At 41.4% G+C, this 13,914-nt stretch overlaps 2 protein-coding genes across 15 annotated transcripts in view; one reads left to right on the top strand and one right to left on the bottom strand.

The window, feature by feature from the left end:
- CLOCK (clock circadian regulator) overlaps window positions 1-8,291 on the top strand; it is a 134,699-nt gene extending 126,408 nt beyond the window's left edge. For all 14 annotated transcript variants that reach the window (XM_077848059.1, XM_077848061.1, XM_077848060.1 and 11 more), the window contains one exon: window positions 478-8,291. In XM_077848059.1, the coding sequence (XP_077704185.1) occupies window positions 478-657 (180 nt within the window). In that variant the 3' untranslated portion in view covers window positions 658-8,291. The remainder of the gene's footprint in view (window positions 1-477) is intronic.
- Window positions 8,292-9,180: 889 nt separating this feature from the next.
- Window positions 9,181-13,914, bottom strand: part of TMEM165 (transmembrane protein 165) — a 25,307-nt gene continuing 20,573 nt past the window's right edge. Inside the window, exons 5-6 of the mRNA XM_077848063.1 lie at window positions 11,024-11,129; window positions 9,181-10,152 (exon numbers count right to left, since the gene is read on the bottom strand). Coding sequence (XP_077704189.1) covers window positions 10,076-10,152; window positions 11,024-11,129 — 183 coding nt within the window. The 3' untranslated portion in view covers window positions 9,181-10,075. The remainder of the gene's footprint in view (window positions 10,153-11,023; window positions 11,130-13,914) is intronic.

The following is a 13,914-nucleotide window of genomic DNA, read 5'->3' as shown; positions in this document are numbered from 1 at the left end:
CCTGTCTAGGAAATGGGTTAGCCAGAGTTTGAACCCAGGGGCCAATGCTCTCGGCTACTGAAGTGCTGCTCTGACCTCTGAACAAGCCTGTGCAGAAGGCATTGTCATTTGACCTCAGTATTTGTTTCATGTGTTCTTGGCTCTGCTTACATTTTACTGTGTTTAAAATTGTGGTCTTTAGGATCTGTAAAGGGAAAAACTGTGGTTTGTCTCAAGACGTAGATTTATTTCTACAACAAAAGATATCTAGCTCAGATTCCTTAAAAAATAAATTAAAAATTCTGTATTTTCAAAAAGAAGGGAAGCCTCATAAATCTTTTCCAAACTATTGTTTTTAAAGAAGAGGTCAAAAAGGATGTAGGTTATGTGGAATTTAAGGATTCTGTCCCTATCTAGGGTAAAAAAAACTTGAGTAAATCTTAATGTAATCAGTGTAACTGGGGTAAAGCCATATTGTATAATGCATTTGTCTTTTAGACTTCAAGGTTGCTCCACGGGAATCCTTCAACTCAGCTTATCCTCTCTGCTGCGTTTCCACTACAACAGAGCACTTTCCCTCAGTCGCATCACCAGCAGCACCAGTCTCAGCAACAGCAGCAGCTGAGCCGGCACAGGACTGACAGTGTGACCGATCCTTCCAAGGTTCCGCCACAGTAGCGCACACGCCTCCTCTCGGACCTCGGGGGAGGAAGGGCTTGTCCCATAACAGTTGCTCAGATGATCTGAGGCTAGAAGGAAAAGTTCCAGCAGTTTCACAAGATGCAGTATTGAATGTTGTAGTTTCTGGAATTCGTTAGCAGGGAAAATGCTGCCTAGTGCTACAGATGTATATTAAATACCAGCCAGCAGGAGATGACCATGGGGCCATAGCCAATTCTGACAGTGTTTTACTTGCCCAGTTATTTTTTTGATGGAAAGAGTATATTGCCAAATGTTAAGAAGCTCAGCTATGAAACATGACCTCCAGTCAATGAGAAAGGCACTAACAATGTTAGTAACTTTTAGTGGTTCTGTGCCTGTTTTCGAGTGTTACAGAGGACACACCACTGTCATGTCAGGGGTTGCTTACAATGATGCCATGAAGGCAGTCCAGTAGACCCAGTAGGCCCCCTCTCCCCTTTCCCCTTTCCTCTCCCTTTTCAGATAATGATTGGATAGTAATTAATTTCAGAATGTTGTGTGGTTCAAATTCTCTATGTACAGATGCTGTAAAAAAATTATGTATGTGTCTGGATAAAAGGAGAGAAAGCAAAACATTTTGTAAGCTGCATGAAAGCATTATCTCCTCTTAGGTATATTTCCTTAGATTCTGACACCATGTGCAAACTAGTAGGTTCTCTGTTTCCCCTTATGTTTACAACACAATAGTGTTCTACTCACTTTTCCGGGGCACAAGGCTTTTTGTTCATACTTTGGCTGTGATGTCACAGTTTGTTCAGTGAGGTATGATGTGCTGCTGGGAATGGATATTTTTTTCTAGGTTAAATTATTGAAACAACAGGATTTTCAAGTTACTCAGAAATATCCCTCATTTCATTAATTTTCATTTATGTTTGAAAATAGGATTTGCACTGCTTTATTTTAGGTGGTTGGAAGTTTTGGTCACATATTTTGATATAGTTCATAGTTGGAAATAGTTGTGTAAACGGCTTTCAATAAGCCTGAAAGTCATTTCAAGAATGTTCCAGTTTTAGGAGTAAAATTTGCACACAAAAGATTTTAGGCACTTTTTAACATTCTCACTGGTGGGAATTTTAACTTTTAGGATTTGTTGGGATCTTTTTATTATCCTTCACAATTTCAATGCTTCTTTTAGTCAGAAATGATTCAGGGTTATTTGAGGGGAAAAAAAAACCCATAGTGCCTTGATTTTGATTCAGGTGATAACTCACCATCTTGAACTCATTGTCTGGTTTCAGTAGCAGTTTTGAAACCTTAGTACATTTTTAACAGCATGTGGGTGTCAGTGCCATTATGATTCTCCTAAGTTCCCATGAAGACTGCTTTGAGTCTCTTGGACTGGAGGTAGAAGTAACTTAGGAATAAAAGGTGACATCCTAACACTATCAGTCACTGATGTGATCACACAACTGTTTTCCTAAATCAACATCTTCCTTCCAAGCTAAACAGACAGTTAAGAACTACCTGTAAATATTTTCTCAATATGATCTTGATAGTCCACAAAGAAAAAAGGAGTGGGAATTGGCTTTGCCTTCACCATAACACTAGAATATTGTAACTCACATGCTTTCTAAACATGCACTAAGATTTCATTTGGCAATATTAGATTCTAAAGGTAATAAATTCCAACATAAATTACATTTAAAAAGCATTTTATAGATTTTTATGGTACTAATAATTAAATTTACAACTATAGAGCAAAGGAAGATTTATGGAAATACCGTATTAGAATATCAAAGATTATTATTGCAAAAAGGGAGAATAGCAAGCTGTAATGAATCAAAATTGATCTTAAAGAGTATGAATAACAGAACTATGGTTGTTAAACAGAAAAAGGTTTTGAGCAATGAAAATAACCTACTACAGAATTGCTCTTAAGCTCAGTTCTTAAGACTTTCCTGTCCTCTACTTTGCTCTCCTCCCGAAGGGATGTACTTTGTCTTTCTATAGACAATTGTACCTGGCCACACTTAAATTAGGAAGTTAGAGTGAAAAAGAAAATAACCAAAGAAAGTTGGTACCTACCCTTCTACAAAGGAAGTGTCACTAGATACCAATCAATAATTAACATATCAAGAAGCTCCTCTTCTAGCTAAATGATCTGGATGAAGAGATTTCTGACTTTCTCATGAATGTCAAGAATAGTTGTCAGTGTGTGTGTGTGTAACTTGAGCATAGGTGCACATAGACGGAATTGACAACAGTAGAATATGGCAACAGTATTAATTTTCTCCCCTTTCAAATTGCCTTTCTCAACCTTATCATGCCATTCCATATATATATCTGAGTTGTGCCTCATTTTTTTAATGGCAATATCTAGTGGTATGGATCACAGAAGATCTGAAGAACTGTTATATTAAGATTTATCCTCTAAATACCATATTTACAAGGAAAGATGGTCAACTGTGAGTACTGTGTACTTAGGTTAACGAAGGCAAAGCGTAAGGCAAGCCACAAGGCCAATCTGTAGGTAGACTATTCACATTCTCAACAGTTCCTTCAAGTATCTTCCATCCTCATAAATATTTGGAAAGGAGAGTTAGATAAAATGTTGTTTTATAATTCCTGTTGTTCCTCACAGCTCATTTTCACCCTGCTTAGAATGGATTGCTGAATAGAGAGGAACAGCTGGCTGCTTTCCCTCTGCTTGTCCGTACGAAGTCGAAGAGCTAGTAAGCACCATCTGCTTCCGTTCCTTTTGTGCTTTCCTCCCGCTTTCCTTGCACTTGGGCCCAGAGCTGTCCCTACCCCCTCCCGCCCCCTGCCATCATTGAGACTTGAGTGTTCTGGTGAAGACTCGGCCTTCGCCTGTTCTTCATGTCTGTAGCCAAAGTTGTTCCTTAAAATCCCAAATCTGTGTAATGAAGAAATACCAAATAGAGACACTTTGCAGCTACTTAAAAGTCCTTCCCTTCCCTCCGCTTTACTTTCATGGAGATTAGTTTTTTCCTGAAAATAATTTTATTCTGAGTGGCACTTTTTAGGTAAGAAATTCTCTTGAAGCAATGGGAAAAGGTCTGCTGCTCTGCCGTCACCCTGCTTTGGACGGCTGTGGCACTGCTGTCATGTTGTTCAGCAACTCGAGTGAGGACTGCGAGGATCAAAGTGCTGCTAAGAGTGGTGTCAAACCTAGACACTCAAAAGTTACTCCGGTTTTGGGGTAGAATGTATTGGACAAAAAGCAAATAGGAGGGATGGGGATTGCACAAGAGCAAATACCACCGTTCAGTCTCTGAACTGTGTCCTAAGCTGAGGGGGTGATTTGAGCCCCGTGCTCTGCATTGTCACTTAAATCTGGTTCAGGAATGTACTAGAAATAAAAGGATGCCAGTGACTGAACAGTTGTATGTTATAGAATCCTCAGTGCAGAATAGTGAAAATGCTGTTTTTGGTTTCAGAAGTGCTAGAGTCTTCTGGTCATTGCCTTAAAGCTGTTTGCTTGCAGTTAGTTCAGGGCATAGAGGGACGCAGCTCAGTGCAGGGCATCGTGCTAGAGGGAGAGGAGTCTGTTCAAGAAGCCTTAGGAAGGGGCCCTTTAAAATAGTACTTTCTCTGGCTCCACAAAGGTGAAATTATTGTAAACTGGATATTACTCGATTTGTTTTCTGATGTTTCCACTACAGTGAGGTAAACCTTTTATTTAAAGTGGAATGCAAATAGCATTTTACTCTAGTATTGCTCATTTCTACCTTTTTTTCCTCTATTTCTTTGATGATTGAAAGTTTGTTGGTGAACATTTGTGTAAAACTCATTCAAGTCTATAACCTCTCCAATATCTGTGACCCTACTACTCTTAGTCCTTGGGAGTCAGTGTTGGAAGGTATAAACACTGGATATTACTATTGCTGAGTGAGTCTAGCCAGGAGTAAGTGGATTGGAATTTTCAAATAGTGGAAAAGAAAGAGCACAAAGGCACTTGCCATTTTAATAGTGATTAGAAAAAGAGACCCTTTTAAGTTTGTTTGGGTTGGGTGAGCATTCCTCTGAAAGGAGCTTCTGAAATAAATGCAAAGGAAAAGAGTCGACTATTTTTATAGCATATTTAATATATTTGTATATAACTATGAATATAGTAGGAACCCTCCACATGCCTCCCACTTTTCTAATTTACTCCCCCTTTTGCCATAGCACTAGCATAGCCTCATCCGCATGGGTAATGTGCCTATCGTCAGCCTACCAAAAGATAGTGCTGCTGCTTTCTGAGACAGGTGAGAGGACCCAACTCTCATGCCCGGGGATCCTTTCTGTAGGAATAGCACACACTCTTCAAACAACATACCACAGTCTGAAAGCATCATTTTGAAATGTAACAAGCACTTTATTGCAACTATTCATTTTGATAAAGTTTATTATCTTAGGCATTACCATTTCTAAAGGATCCCCAAATCATCACTTAGGTGAAATTTTAAAATGACACATTTCTGAGAAATGTTTAGATCCAGTGAACCGTAGCAGGTTTATGGGAGTGATTTCAAGGTAGCCAAATGAATTTTGACTTTGGTTTTGAATGTGGTGGAGTCAGGAGATAGTATATGCCTAGTTCCATTTCGACACTATTGTAAACCTATCTTGCCTATTGTGTGGACACCAAAAGAGACCAATGAGCCTGTTTATTTTCAGAGGTCTAGGAAAATTGCAACAGTGTGAATAGATGTGTAGAACTAACCTAAAAGTGATTGGTAGTAATATTTTAGAATACAATACTTTCACGAATTATTCTGGGTGTTTTAAATGTGCTCTGAAATGTTGGCATGTCATTTCAGTGTTTCCATTTGAATTGCTCTTGTAATATTTTTGCACAAAAAGGACTGAGAAAAAGACTACTTCGGTTGAAGAAAAGTATAATTTGGTCTTATTTTTAAAATGTCCCCTGTGGAAACTGTGGGGATGAATTTCGTTGGTATAGTTATTAATTCAGGATATTTAAAACAGTATTGAACAGCTCACAAGAAATTAAGCCAACGTGGACATTTAAAAATTAAAACTTTCTTTCCATGTGACTGTTTTTGCATATTTTTCCCCTTGTCGTAATTTAACACTACATTCCTTGTTTTTCGTAAATAAAATAATACTTTGCAGGTTCTGCTTTGAGTATTTAACAATATTTTGTAAGTTGCCTGGGTTTTCCTAGGGAAACAGTCTTTAGTGAAATAGGATATAGTTTATGAAGAGACTGTTTTAAGTGGAATTCCATCACCACCACCAGCAAACACTGAGGTGCTGCATTAAGTGACAATCAAAATAGTGAGTATTTATGGAAGAATTTAGAAAGTGATTTTTAAAGACGCAATTGCTTTGAAAGCAGTTCTCTGGGTTTCTTGAATGAAAATGGCTAAATGTATTTATTTATATTTTAAAATATCTTCGTGTTGTTTTCTCATCAAAGTGATTTCACATTGTCATGTATTTAATTTGTGGTTTGTTTTGTTTGCTTTGTAATCTTTTAAAGAACTGACTCTTCTTATCTGGGGCTCAGTCTCTAGCCTTCATGAGGACTCTCCCTGGGCCAATCCAAATCTGTTTTACTTCGGGACGGCAGTGGAGGGACAAAGCCAGATGGTCCTTGCACTTCCTTCCTGTTCTCAATTAAATTAATAATGAAAAAATAAAGGTAACTCCTTCCAAATCTGCTTTGTATAGCTCCAGCCTTTTTCTAGTTTCACTTGCTGCCTTTTCTATTTTATGGGTACTTTTTATATGACCGCTTCCCCAACGCAGCCAAAGGCCAGTATGACGGAACTGATGGCACACATCACCTCTGTTTTGCCCATTTGGGAAAATGTTTGTAAGACGATCAGCATCTTCTAATGGCCGTCACTATCATGTCCGTACAAAAATCCATTTAAAGTCCTTAAATATAGGTGGAACAATGTATGTGCACTGTACTCTCTACAAAAAATGTTTGCTGTCTTTATATAGCATACTGTTACACGCTAGCTATACGGTTTGCTTGGTCCTTTAAGAACAAAAGTCCTCCATACACAGCACTGTCCACTACAGTAGTGTCTGACCGTTCAAAGCCTAGAAATTTGAGGATACTCCTTTACCTAGTATGTGTTGGAACAGAATTCTCCACGCCAGGGCTCCCCGAGCAGCTCCTGAATCTCACAGGCCAGGTACAGGGCATACTGTCTAGCTGTTGGAACGAACCCCTTAGAGAATGGTAATTAAAGCACGTCAACCACAAGTTGGATTTAGTATTGTAAAAAATGTTTAACTCTGAGGGTTACATTGAAAATGTGATTTTTCAAATGTATGCTTTTAAATTTTTGAGGAAACAAACTGTGACATCGCTTTAAAAATGACATTCAAATGTTTTATGTGTGTTTTGAGTTGGTCTGTAACTGGTGCAAATTCACTGCTGGCAAGGGTTGTGCCAGTACTCGAGTTAAAATGGAAGGAAAACTCTATTATGCTTAGACAGATGTGTTCTATGGAACTAGACAATCATCATGAAGCAAAAAAAGTTGGCCAGGAAATGTCCTTTGGTTTTGTTTTTTCTTTTTTTCATGTCAGCCGGAACACCTGTAATTCTCAGACCATTCTAGAATTATTTTGAGATCTATTTTACTATGGCGTAAGTTGGGGAAGGGCCTCGGTATGGCACTCGCACATTCACTCTATGTAGAGATTGAAGCCCAAAGATGAGTCACATTCAGTGCTGTACTGAAACCAGTTAGTGCAAAAAAAAAGTTTTATCTTTGTAAATTTTTAATTGTTAACATCAGTTAGTGGCTGTAAAAACATACACCAAACTCTTTCTAATGTTCTGTGTGGTTCTTGGTGTGCTACTCTTGACATTCTGTCCTTACTGCTTGGTTCTTGGTTTTAAATAAAAATTAGATGTAGCCCATTGTTCTTAACTTCCAGAAGAGTAGAGTTATAAGTGGCTAGCCGATCTTAAGAATACCTACACTTTTCCTAAAGCAAACATTTAACTGAAATCCAAATTGATTTACAAAAATGAGACTGACATTTCCTAGGTAGGTATTGTCTTCTGCCCAAATCCTAAATTGCACAGAAGCAAGAAGGGATAGTGAATGGTTTCAATGGTGCTACATTAGGTTTTCTGATTTTCATGAGCTGTGTTTAGAAATACAATATTATATATAATGTGGATCATTTTGTTACCAACTTAATATTGATTGCCATTTCAATTTGGTGTTACAATTGGTTACACTTGTTTTTCAGAGCTGTCCTTTGAGAAGAGGTAAAATGTTTTTATTAGCCTACCTCCACTCAGGCCTCTTGGTGTATGATCATTTCTCCAGGTTATGATGTGCATAGTTTTTTAAAACCACATGTACTATTATTATAATGCTTTCCCATAGACTTTTGTAATGTATTCAGAACCTAAAATCCTAGCAAAAGAGCCAAGCAGTAGCATTGGTTGTTTTTTTGTTGTTTGTTTTTCTTTTGGTAAATGTAAAAATAATTAGATCCAGACTTTGTTTCCTTATTCAATTTTAAAAATAAAAAATACCTCAGTGCTGTTTTTCAGTATCACCTGCATTTCTCAAAAAATAACACCCGCTTTATGTGGCACATAACTTGTAAGAATCACGTTATTTTGGATTTTAAAGGAAGACTATTAAATATTTTAAAATCAATACCAATGACATTTTCTTTTCTTTTTTATTCAGCAGTAGAGTATAACAGTATTAGCCATTTGTACCTTGTAGCTTCAAGTCTGAGCTACCAAATTCTGTGAGTAGTTCTGTCCTGTTACAAGATTGTGGTGCCTCAGAAAGCTACGCTGTTATTCAAGTATCTAGCTGATTCTCCGCTGGACCACTGCTAGGCCCAGGCTGGGATGGTCCCAGCTACTTTCTAACAAGAAATTATCCTTTCTGTTCCAGGAAGAAGGTAGAATGTAACTACTTGGCTGCTGGGTGTATAACAATGGAAAGTAGTAGTAGGGGACAGACGGACTAACGGTGTAGTCTGGAGACTTAACCTGAAATTTCTCTGAAGAGTTTTATTTTCACACACAGGCATCGTGTTTACTACCCTGTAATGGCCCTTGTTACGGTGGCTGGAGAACTCCTTAGGAAGTTTCCAAAAGCGACTCCTCAGTATGTGCTACTGCTCCTTGTAAGAGGCTGTTTACTCCCTGGCAGGGCTGCTGCACGGGGGAACCGCACACAGGCGCCGGGAGACGCGGTGCTGCTGTTTGCAGAGAACAGTAATTGTTAGACTACACTGACGTAAGCGTGTCACTAACGGTGTGAGGAGGTCGCCTTCCCCTGGTGGTCACGGGCCCTAGAACGAAACCGGGTGGCTGACATACCGCTCTACTATACAACTTTTTTTCTTTAATCTTGTTAGAACCTACTGTGTCCCAGAGCTGTATGAGGATTAAAGTGAGACAGCGCTTTAGAAGAGGCTTCGCTCCTGCTTTTGTAACATCAACTTTAGAAGCTGGTCTATAACTGTTAATACTGCTTTGATAAATTATTGTTACAGACTCACTTATATAACACACAAGGGAAAACAAGCTCTGGTCATACGGCTTTTATTTACACTGTATCTATGTTACATTGTTTATTCAATATAGAAAAAATATGAATACACTCATAGTATTCTCTTGTAATTTAGTAATTCCACATTGTCAAATATTGACTGTTTTCATATTGGGTTTGTCACCCAATTTAAAGAAAAAAAAGGGAGAACGGACCTGGGAAACAATTCTCATCCTGTTACAGTAATACGTTACCTTAAAGAAGAAAAAAAGTAATTTTTAAAAGGCTTGTGATTACACTGCTTTCTGGCTTAAGGAAGGTTTTTTTTTTTTTTTTTTAAGATTTTATTTATTCATAAGAGACGCAGAGAGGCAAAGACACAGAGGGAGAAGCAGGCTCCATGCAGGGAGCCCAACGTGGGACTCGATCCCGGGTCTCCAGGATCAGGCCCTGAGCTAAAGGCGGCGCTAAGCCACCGGGGCTGCCCGTAAGGAAGTATTTTAAAAGCTAAAATTCATTCCTCCCAAGGAAAAGTTTAAGGCAAATATCATAAAACACCTCAGTGATCCAGGAGAAAATATGGTCAGTGCTGAAAGAAAACCAAGGGTAGACCTCATTGCACAGTGGTTCTGTGTGTACCGTCTCCCACCTAAAAACCCACAAACACTAAAAGAGAAAGTGACCATATTATTAACATAATTGTACTGAAGAAAAAAATCCACACTTAGAGGTCAGGTTTCTTTTAAAAATCCATGTTGCAAATAGAATCAATGATTTTTTTTTGACATAATACTTTCATTTAAATAGGTCAAACTCACAAATCAATGCTACAAAATACAGTCTTTTCTGTCACTTTTAGTTATAATGTACACTATGTACATAAACATAAGAGTTACCTATCTTAAACGAAATACAAATGAACAAACGGCTTGTTAAAAACCAGAATCGGGACTTATAAACAGTGCAGAAAATGCAAATGCCAAAAATACGATGCCTCCTATGATTGTCACTGTAAGAGAAGAGAAAAAAGAATGAAATAAGGCAAAATTCCTCTATGAGGGAGCTGTTGCCCATTATTCTAATCTGGTGAACTAACCGTGAAAATAAATCATTAGAAACACCCAAACCCCACTTCTACAGCAAAGAATACTTCCTATGCCTGACTGGGCAGGAGTAACCCAGTGCTGCTCCAGCGCGGTTTCCAGAAATGACAATTGTGTTAAAACTGAGACCGTGCTGACAAGCAACAATGGAACCCCAACTCCTCTTAAAAAACTCCGTTATTAAAAGGAACGTTCAACAACCTCCCAACAAGCAAAGAGATTTTTTTATTGCATTTTTAGAGCCTCCCAGCTACACAGGAGCTTTTCAGTGGAATCTGTAAGCGGTCTCCACCTATGAATCCCAATCTTGTAAGACATACTTTTAAGGCCAAGAAGTTTTATTTCCAACTTGATTTTTTTACTTAAATATACCGATAAAAAGTGACAATAAATCCAGTAAGGCTTTTATTTATTTATTTTCCAGTAAGGCTTTTAGATGAATTTGTATTTTACCAGCATCTATGTATGTGAAAAACAGTCCATGTTTGCAATAGCAGAGGCAATGACCTAGACCTCCAAGAGGTCACCGTTTGTTGTAGAGACAGAGCGAACTCCAGAAGTAAAAATTTAGAACTCCTCTTTCTCTCATATCTTAGTAATTCTAAGAGGTAAAACAAATGGCATTTTCTTTGTAATTTAAAAAACAAAAGGGGCACCTGGATGGCTCAAGCATCAGGGTAGTGAGTTCAAGCCCCATGTTGGGCTCCCAGGTGAGTGTGAGCCTACTTTAAGAAATAGTAAAATTTAAAAAATAAAAATACAAAACCAAAGACTTACCAGTCCTGACAGAGATTTTTTGTGCGATCATTCTTCCTCCGATCACTGCCAATCCAGTACATAAGCAGTGGCCCACCGTGCCACCCACTGCTACGCCATATGGGTCCTAGAAGCAAGTATAACTACCGTTAATTTAAAAGCAGTTGAAACGGTTACCTGAGAACTATTAGCCACTGCAAATGGAGATCAACAACAACAAAGCCTACCGAGCTCTGAAAATCCAAGTGTGTAATCTATGGAACGTGTTCTAGCTAGAAATAGAGCTGAAAGTAGAAGAAAACTGTCTGAGCTCAAAAGCCCTTGGCGCACTCCACCCACAGGTGGTATTTAGCTCTCAAGGGACAAGTGCTGAGGAGACTCCACCTAGACCTCGCCTCGGGCAGGGTCTGCTAGGTCTGCTATCCTGAGGAAACGGGGCCAGCCTTTGAGTACAGACCCCGCCTCCCTTCACCGAGTCCTCACCCTCCGTGCTTGAACTCTGTGCCAGGGACGCAGTATTCCTCCAGTGAACGCTTGCTACCACAGCAAAGTGGAGGTGCCTCCGGTGGGGAAGACCAGTGAAGGTTTCCCAGAAGAGCAAGCCCTGGGCAGCCCAGGTAGCTCGGTGGTCTAGCGCCGCCTTCAGCCCAGGGCCTGATCCTGGAGGCCTGGGATCGAGTCCCATGTCGGGCTCCCTGCATGGAGCCTGCTTCTCCCTCTGCCTGTGTCTCTGCCCCCCTCTCTCTCTCTCTGTGTCTCTCATGAATAAATAAAATCTTTAAAAAAAAAAAAAAAAAGGCAGGCCTGCAAAACAGAAAGATTTGACTTTGTTGTATGGGGGAGAGAACACACTAGAAGGCAACAGGCCACCAGTAAGAGACAGCTGCGGAATATGTGACCATCTAACAAAACCTGGTAGAGGTCCAGGTCAGCTCGCGAAGGACCCGATCTATCAGCTTAGAATTTAGGCTTAAGACACTGGTTGGTTTTTAGCTGGCCAGGCCCAGAAGAGAATGAACTGGAAGGGAAGGGAACAAGATTAAAGGCAAGGTGGTCAACGGGGGAGGCTACTGCCTGGATTGGGGTGGAAGCCTGGAGGCACAGAAAAGTGGGCAGATGTGAGAAACTGAGGCGGTGTAGTTGATGGGCCTTAGTGATGAGTGAGAGCTAGGGGTTAGGGAAGAGAAGTACAGGCACGACACCCCTAGTTCTGCCCATGGTTCTCTGGGTGAGGATAATACCAACAGGACTTCAGTGGGAGGAGTGAAGCAAGGTTAGCGGGTGTGGACAGGAGTTAAAAGTGGGGAAGTTCAGGAGCCCGATGAGTTCTGTCGTGAGGAAAGCAGCGGAAGGACCTGAGAAGGCGGCGAAGGAAAGCAGCCCTGAAGGGGTGGCAGAGGGGCCACTTCGAGGCGGGGTGGGGGGCACCCGGAAGAGAGGCGGAAGTGAGGAAGGGGGGACACTCTTACAAGAGCAAACCCCCCTGCATGCCGACTGGCCAGCAGCTCCGCAATTGGGCTGGGAGAAGGGCGGAGGTCCCAGCAACCAGGGGCCGGGAGGCGGGGCCCTGAGGGGGGGCCCCTGGGGGAGTGGGGTCCTGCTGGGGGCGGGGGGGACACATGTAGCGCTGTCAACCCACTCGGGGGCCCTGAGGCCTCAGCCGGCGCCTGCCAAGGGCGGGGTAACCGTGTTTGAAACTGACGCCTGAAAAGTCACTGGATTAAGTAAAATTAAACAGTTCCTTTAATACCAAAGTTTTAAGTCTGTTATTTGCAAAGTTTATTTGATCCTGGAACCTCACCCCCTACTTTTTTCTCCTTTCGTTTTTTGTTTTGTTTTTTGGCTTAGTCACTCATTAACCGCTCAAAGGACCCTGTGTTGGAAGCAGGAATGACGTTCAGACTAAAGCCAACGCGCTTCGACACGATTTATGCAAACGTCAGGACGGCCGGCACTTCTGCCCGCGGGACGAGGGGCCCTTCCCGAGGCACTGCCCCACGCGGGCGTCAGCAGGCCAGACGCCAGGACCTCTGCCATCCGATCACGCACCCTGCACAGCCATCCCACCATCGAAAGGTCCCGTACTTCCAGGTCCCAACCCTGGCAACCTGAAAGCCAATAAAAAAGGCCAGAAATCGAGAGAGACATAGGGCACAGCCATCACGGTGGCATTTTCAAGGAAAGTGTTAAAATACAGGGCCCGAGTGAAAACCTGACTTCCATTATTTTCCATACAGCAGTTTTGATGCTTGTCTGACAAAGCAGCCCCGGCCCAGCCGTCCAGCCCGGCCCTCAACTCTTGTTTGAAACTGGGGCCTGTGTTCAGGAACTTGCTCCTTCACGGCAGGCGTCTCCCGGGGGCTAAGGACTAATTCAGATCGAGCGTGTTATCTGAATCCTACCGCTGGACTGAAAACTGACGCAACCTAACATACAAAATAGACACAGTTACGGTGTCGGCTACGCTCAAGGAGAGCCGCGAAGGAACCGCAGCACTGCTTTCCGCCACCATCTCCCTGGCTCACCTTCCTGCGTGAGCCATAAGATGCCCCACGGGAAACTAATCTTTCTCAAAAGATTAACATTTTAAAAAAACAACCCACCCCCCACCCCCCGCAAAGCTCTCCTTTAAATAGGTGACATTTGACAGCCACGAACAAGATATACAAGAAAAGGTTCGAAGGGAGAGAGCTCCAGCTTCTAGTCCTTGCCCCCCGCTACCAACGAGCTTGGCTTTGGATAAGATACCCAGTGTCTGCACCTCGGGTTCTGTATCTTTCGAGCAAAGGAGAGGACAGTGACCGGAAACCTCTTCTAGCTTACCATCCTAGGCCTTAGCATTCCAGGTCTAGGAGGAGCGAAACTGGACATACAGGAACAAGTCAACTGTAACCGCGCTACCCAGAGATAGG

Source organism: Canis aureus, chromosome 14, assembly GCF_053574225.1.
Source record: "Canis aureus isolate CA01 chromosome 14, VMU_Caureus_v.1.0, whole genome shotgun sequence".
Classification (NCBI taxonomy): domain Eukaryota; kingdom Metazoa; phylum Chordata; class Mammalia; order Carnivora; family Canidae; genus Canis; species Canis aureus.
This window is presented reverse-complemented; position numbering and strand designations above follow the sequence as displayed.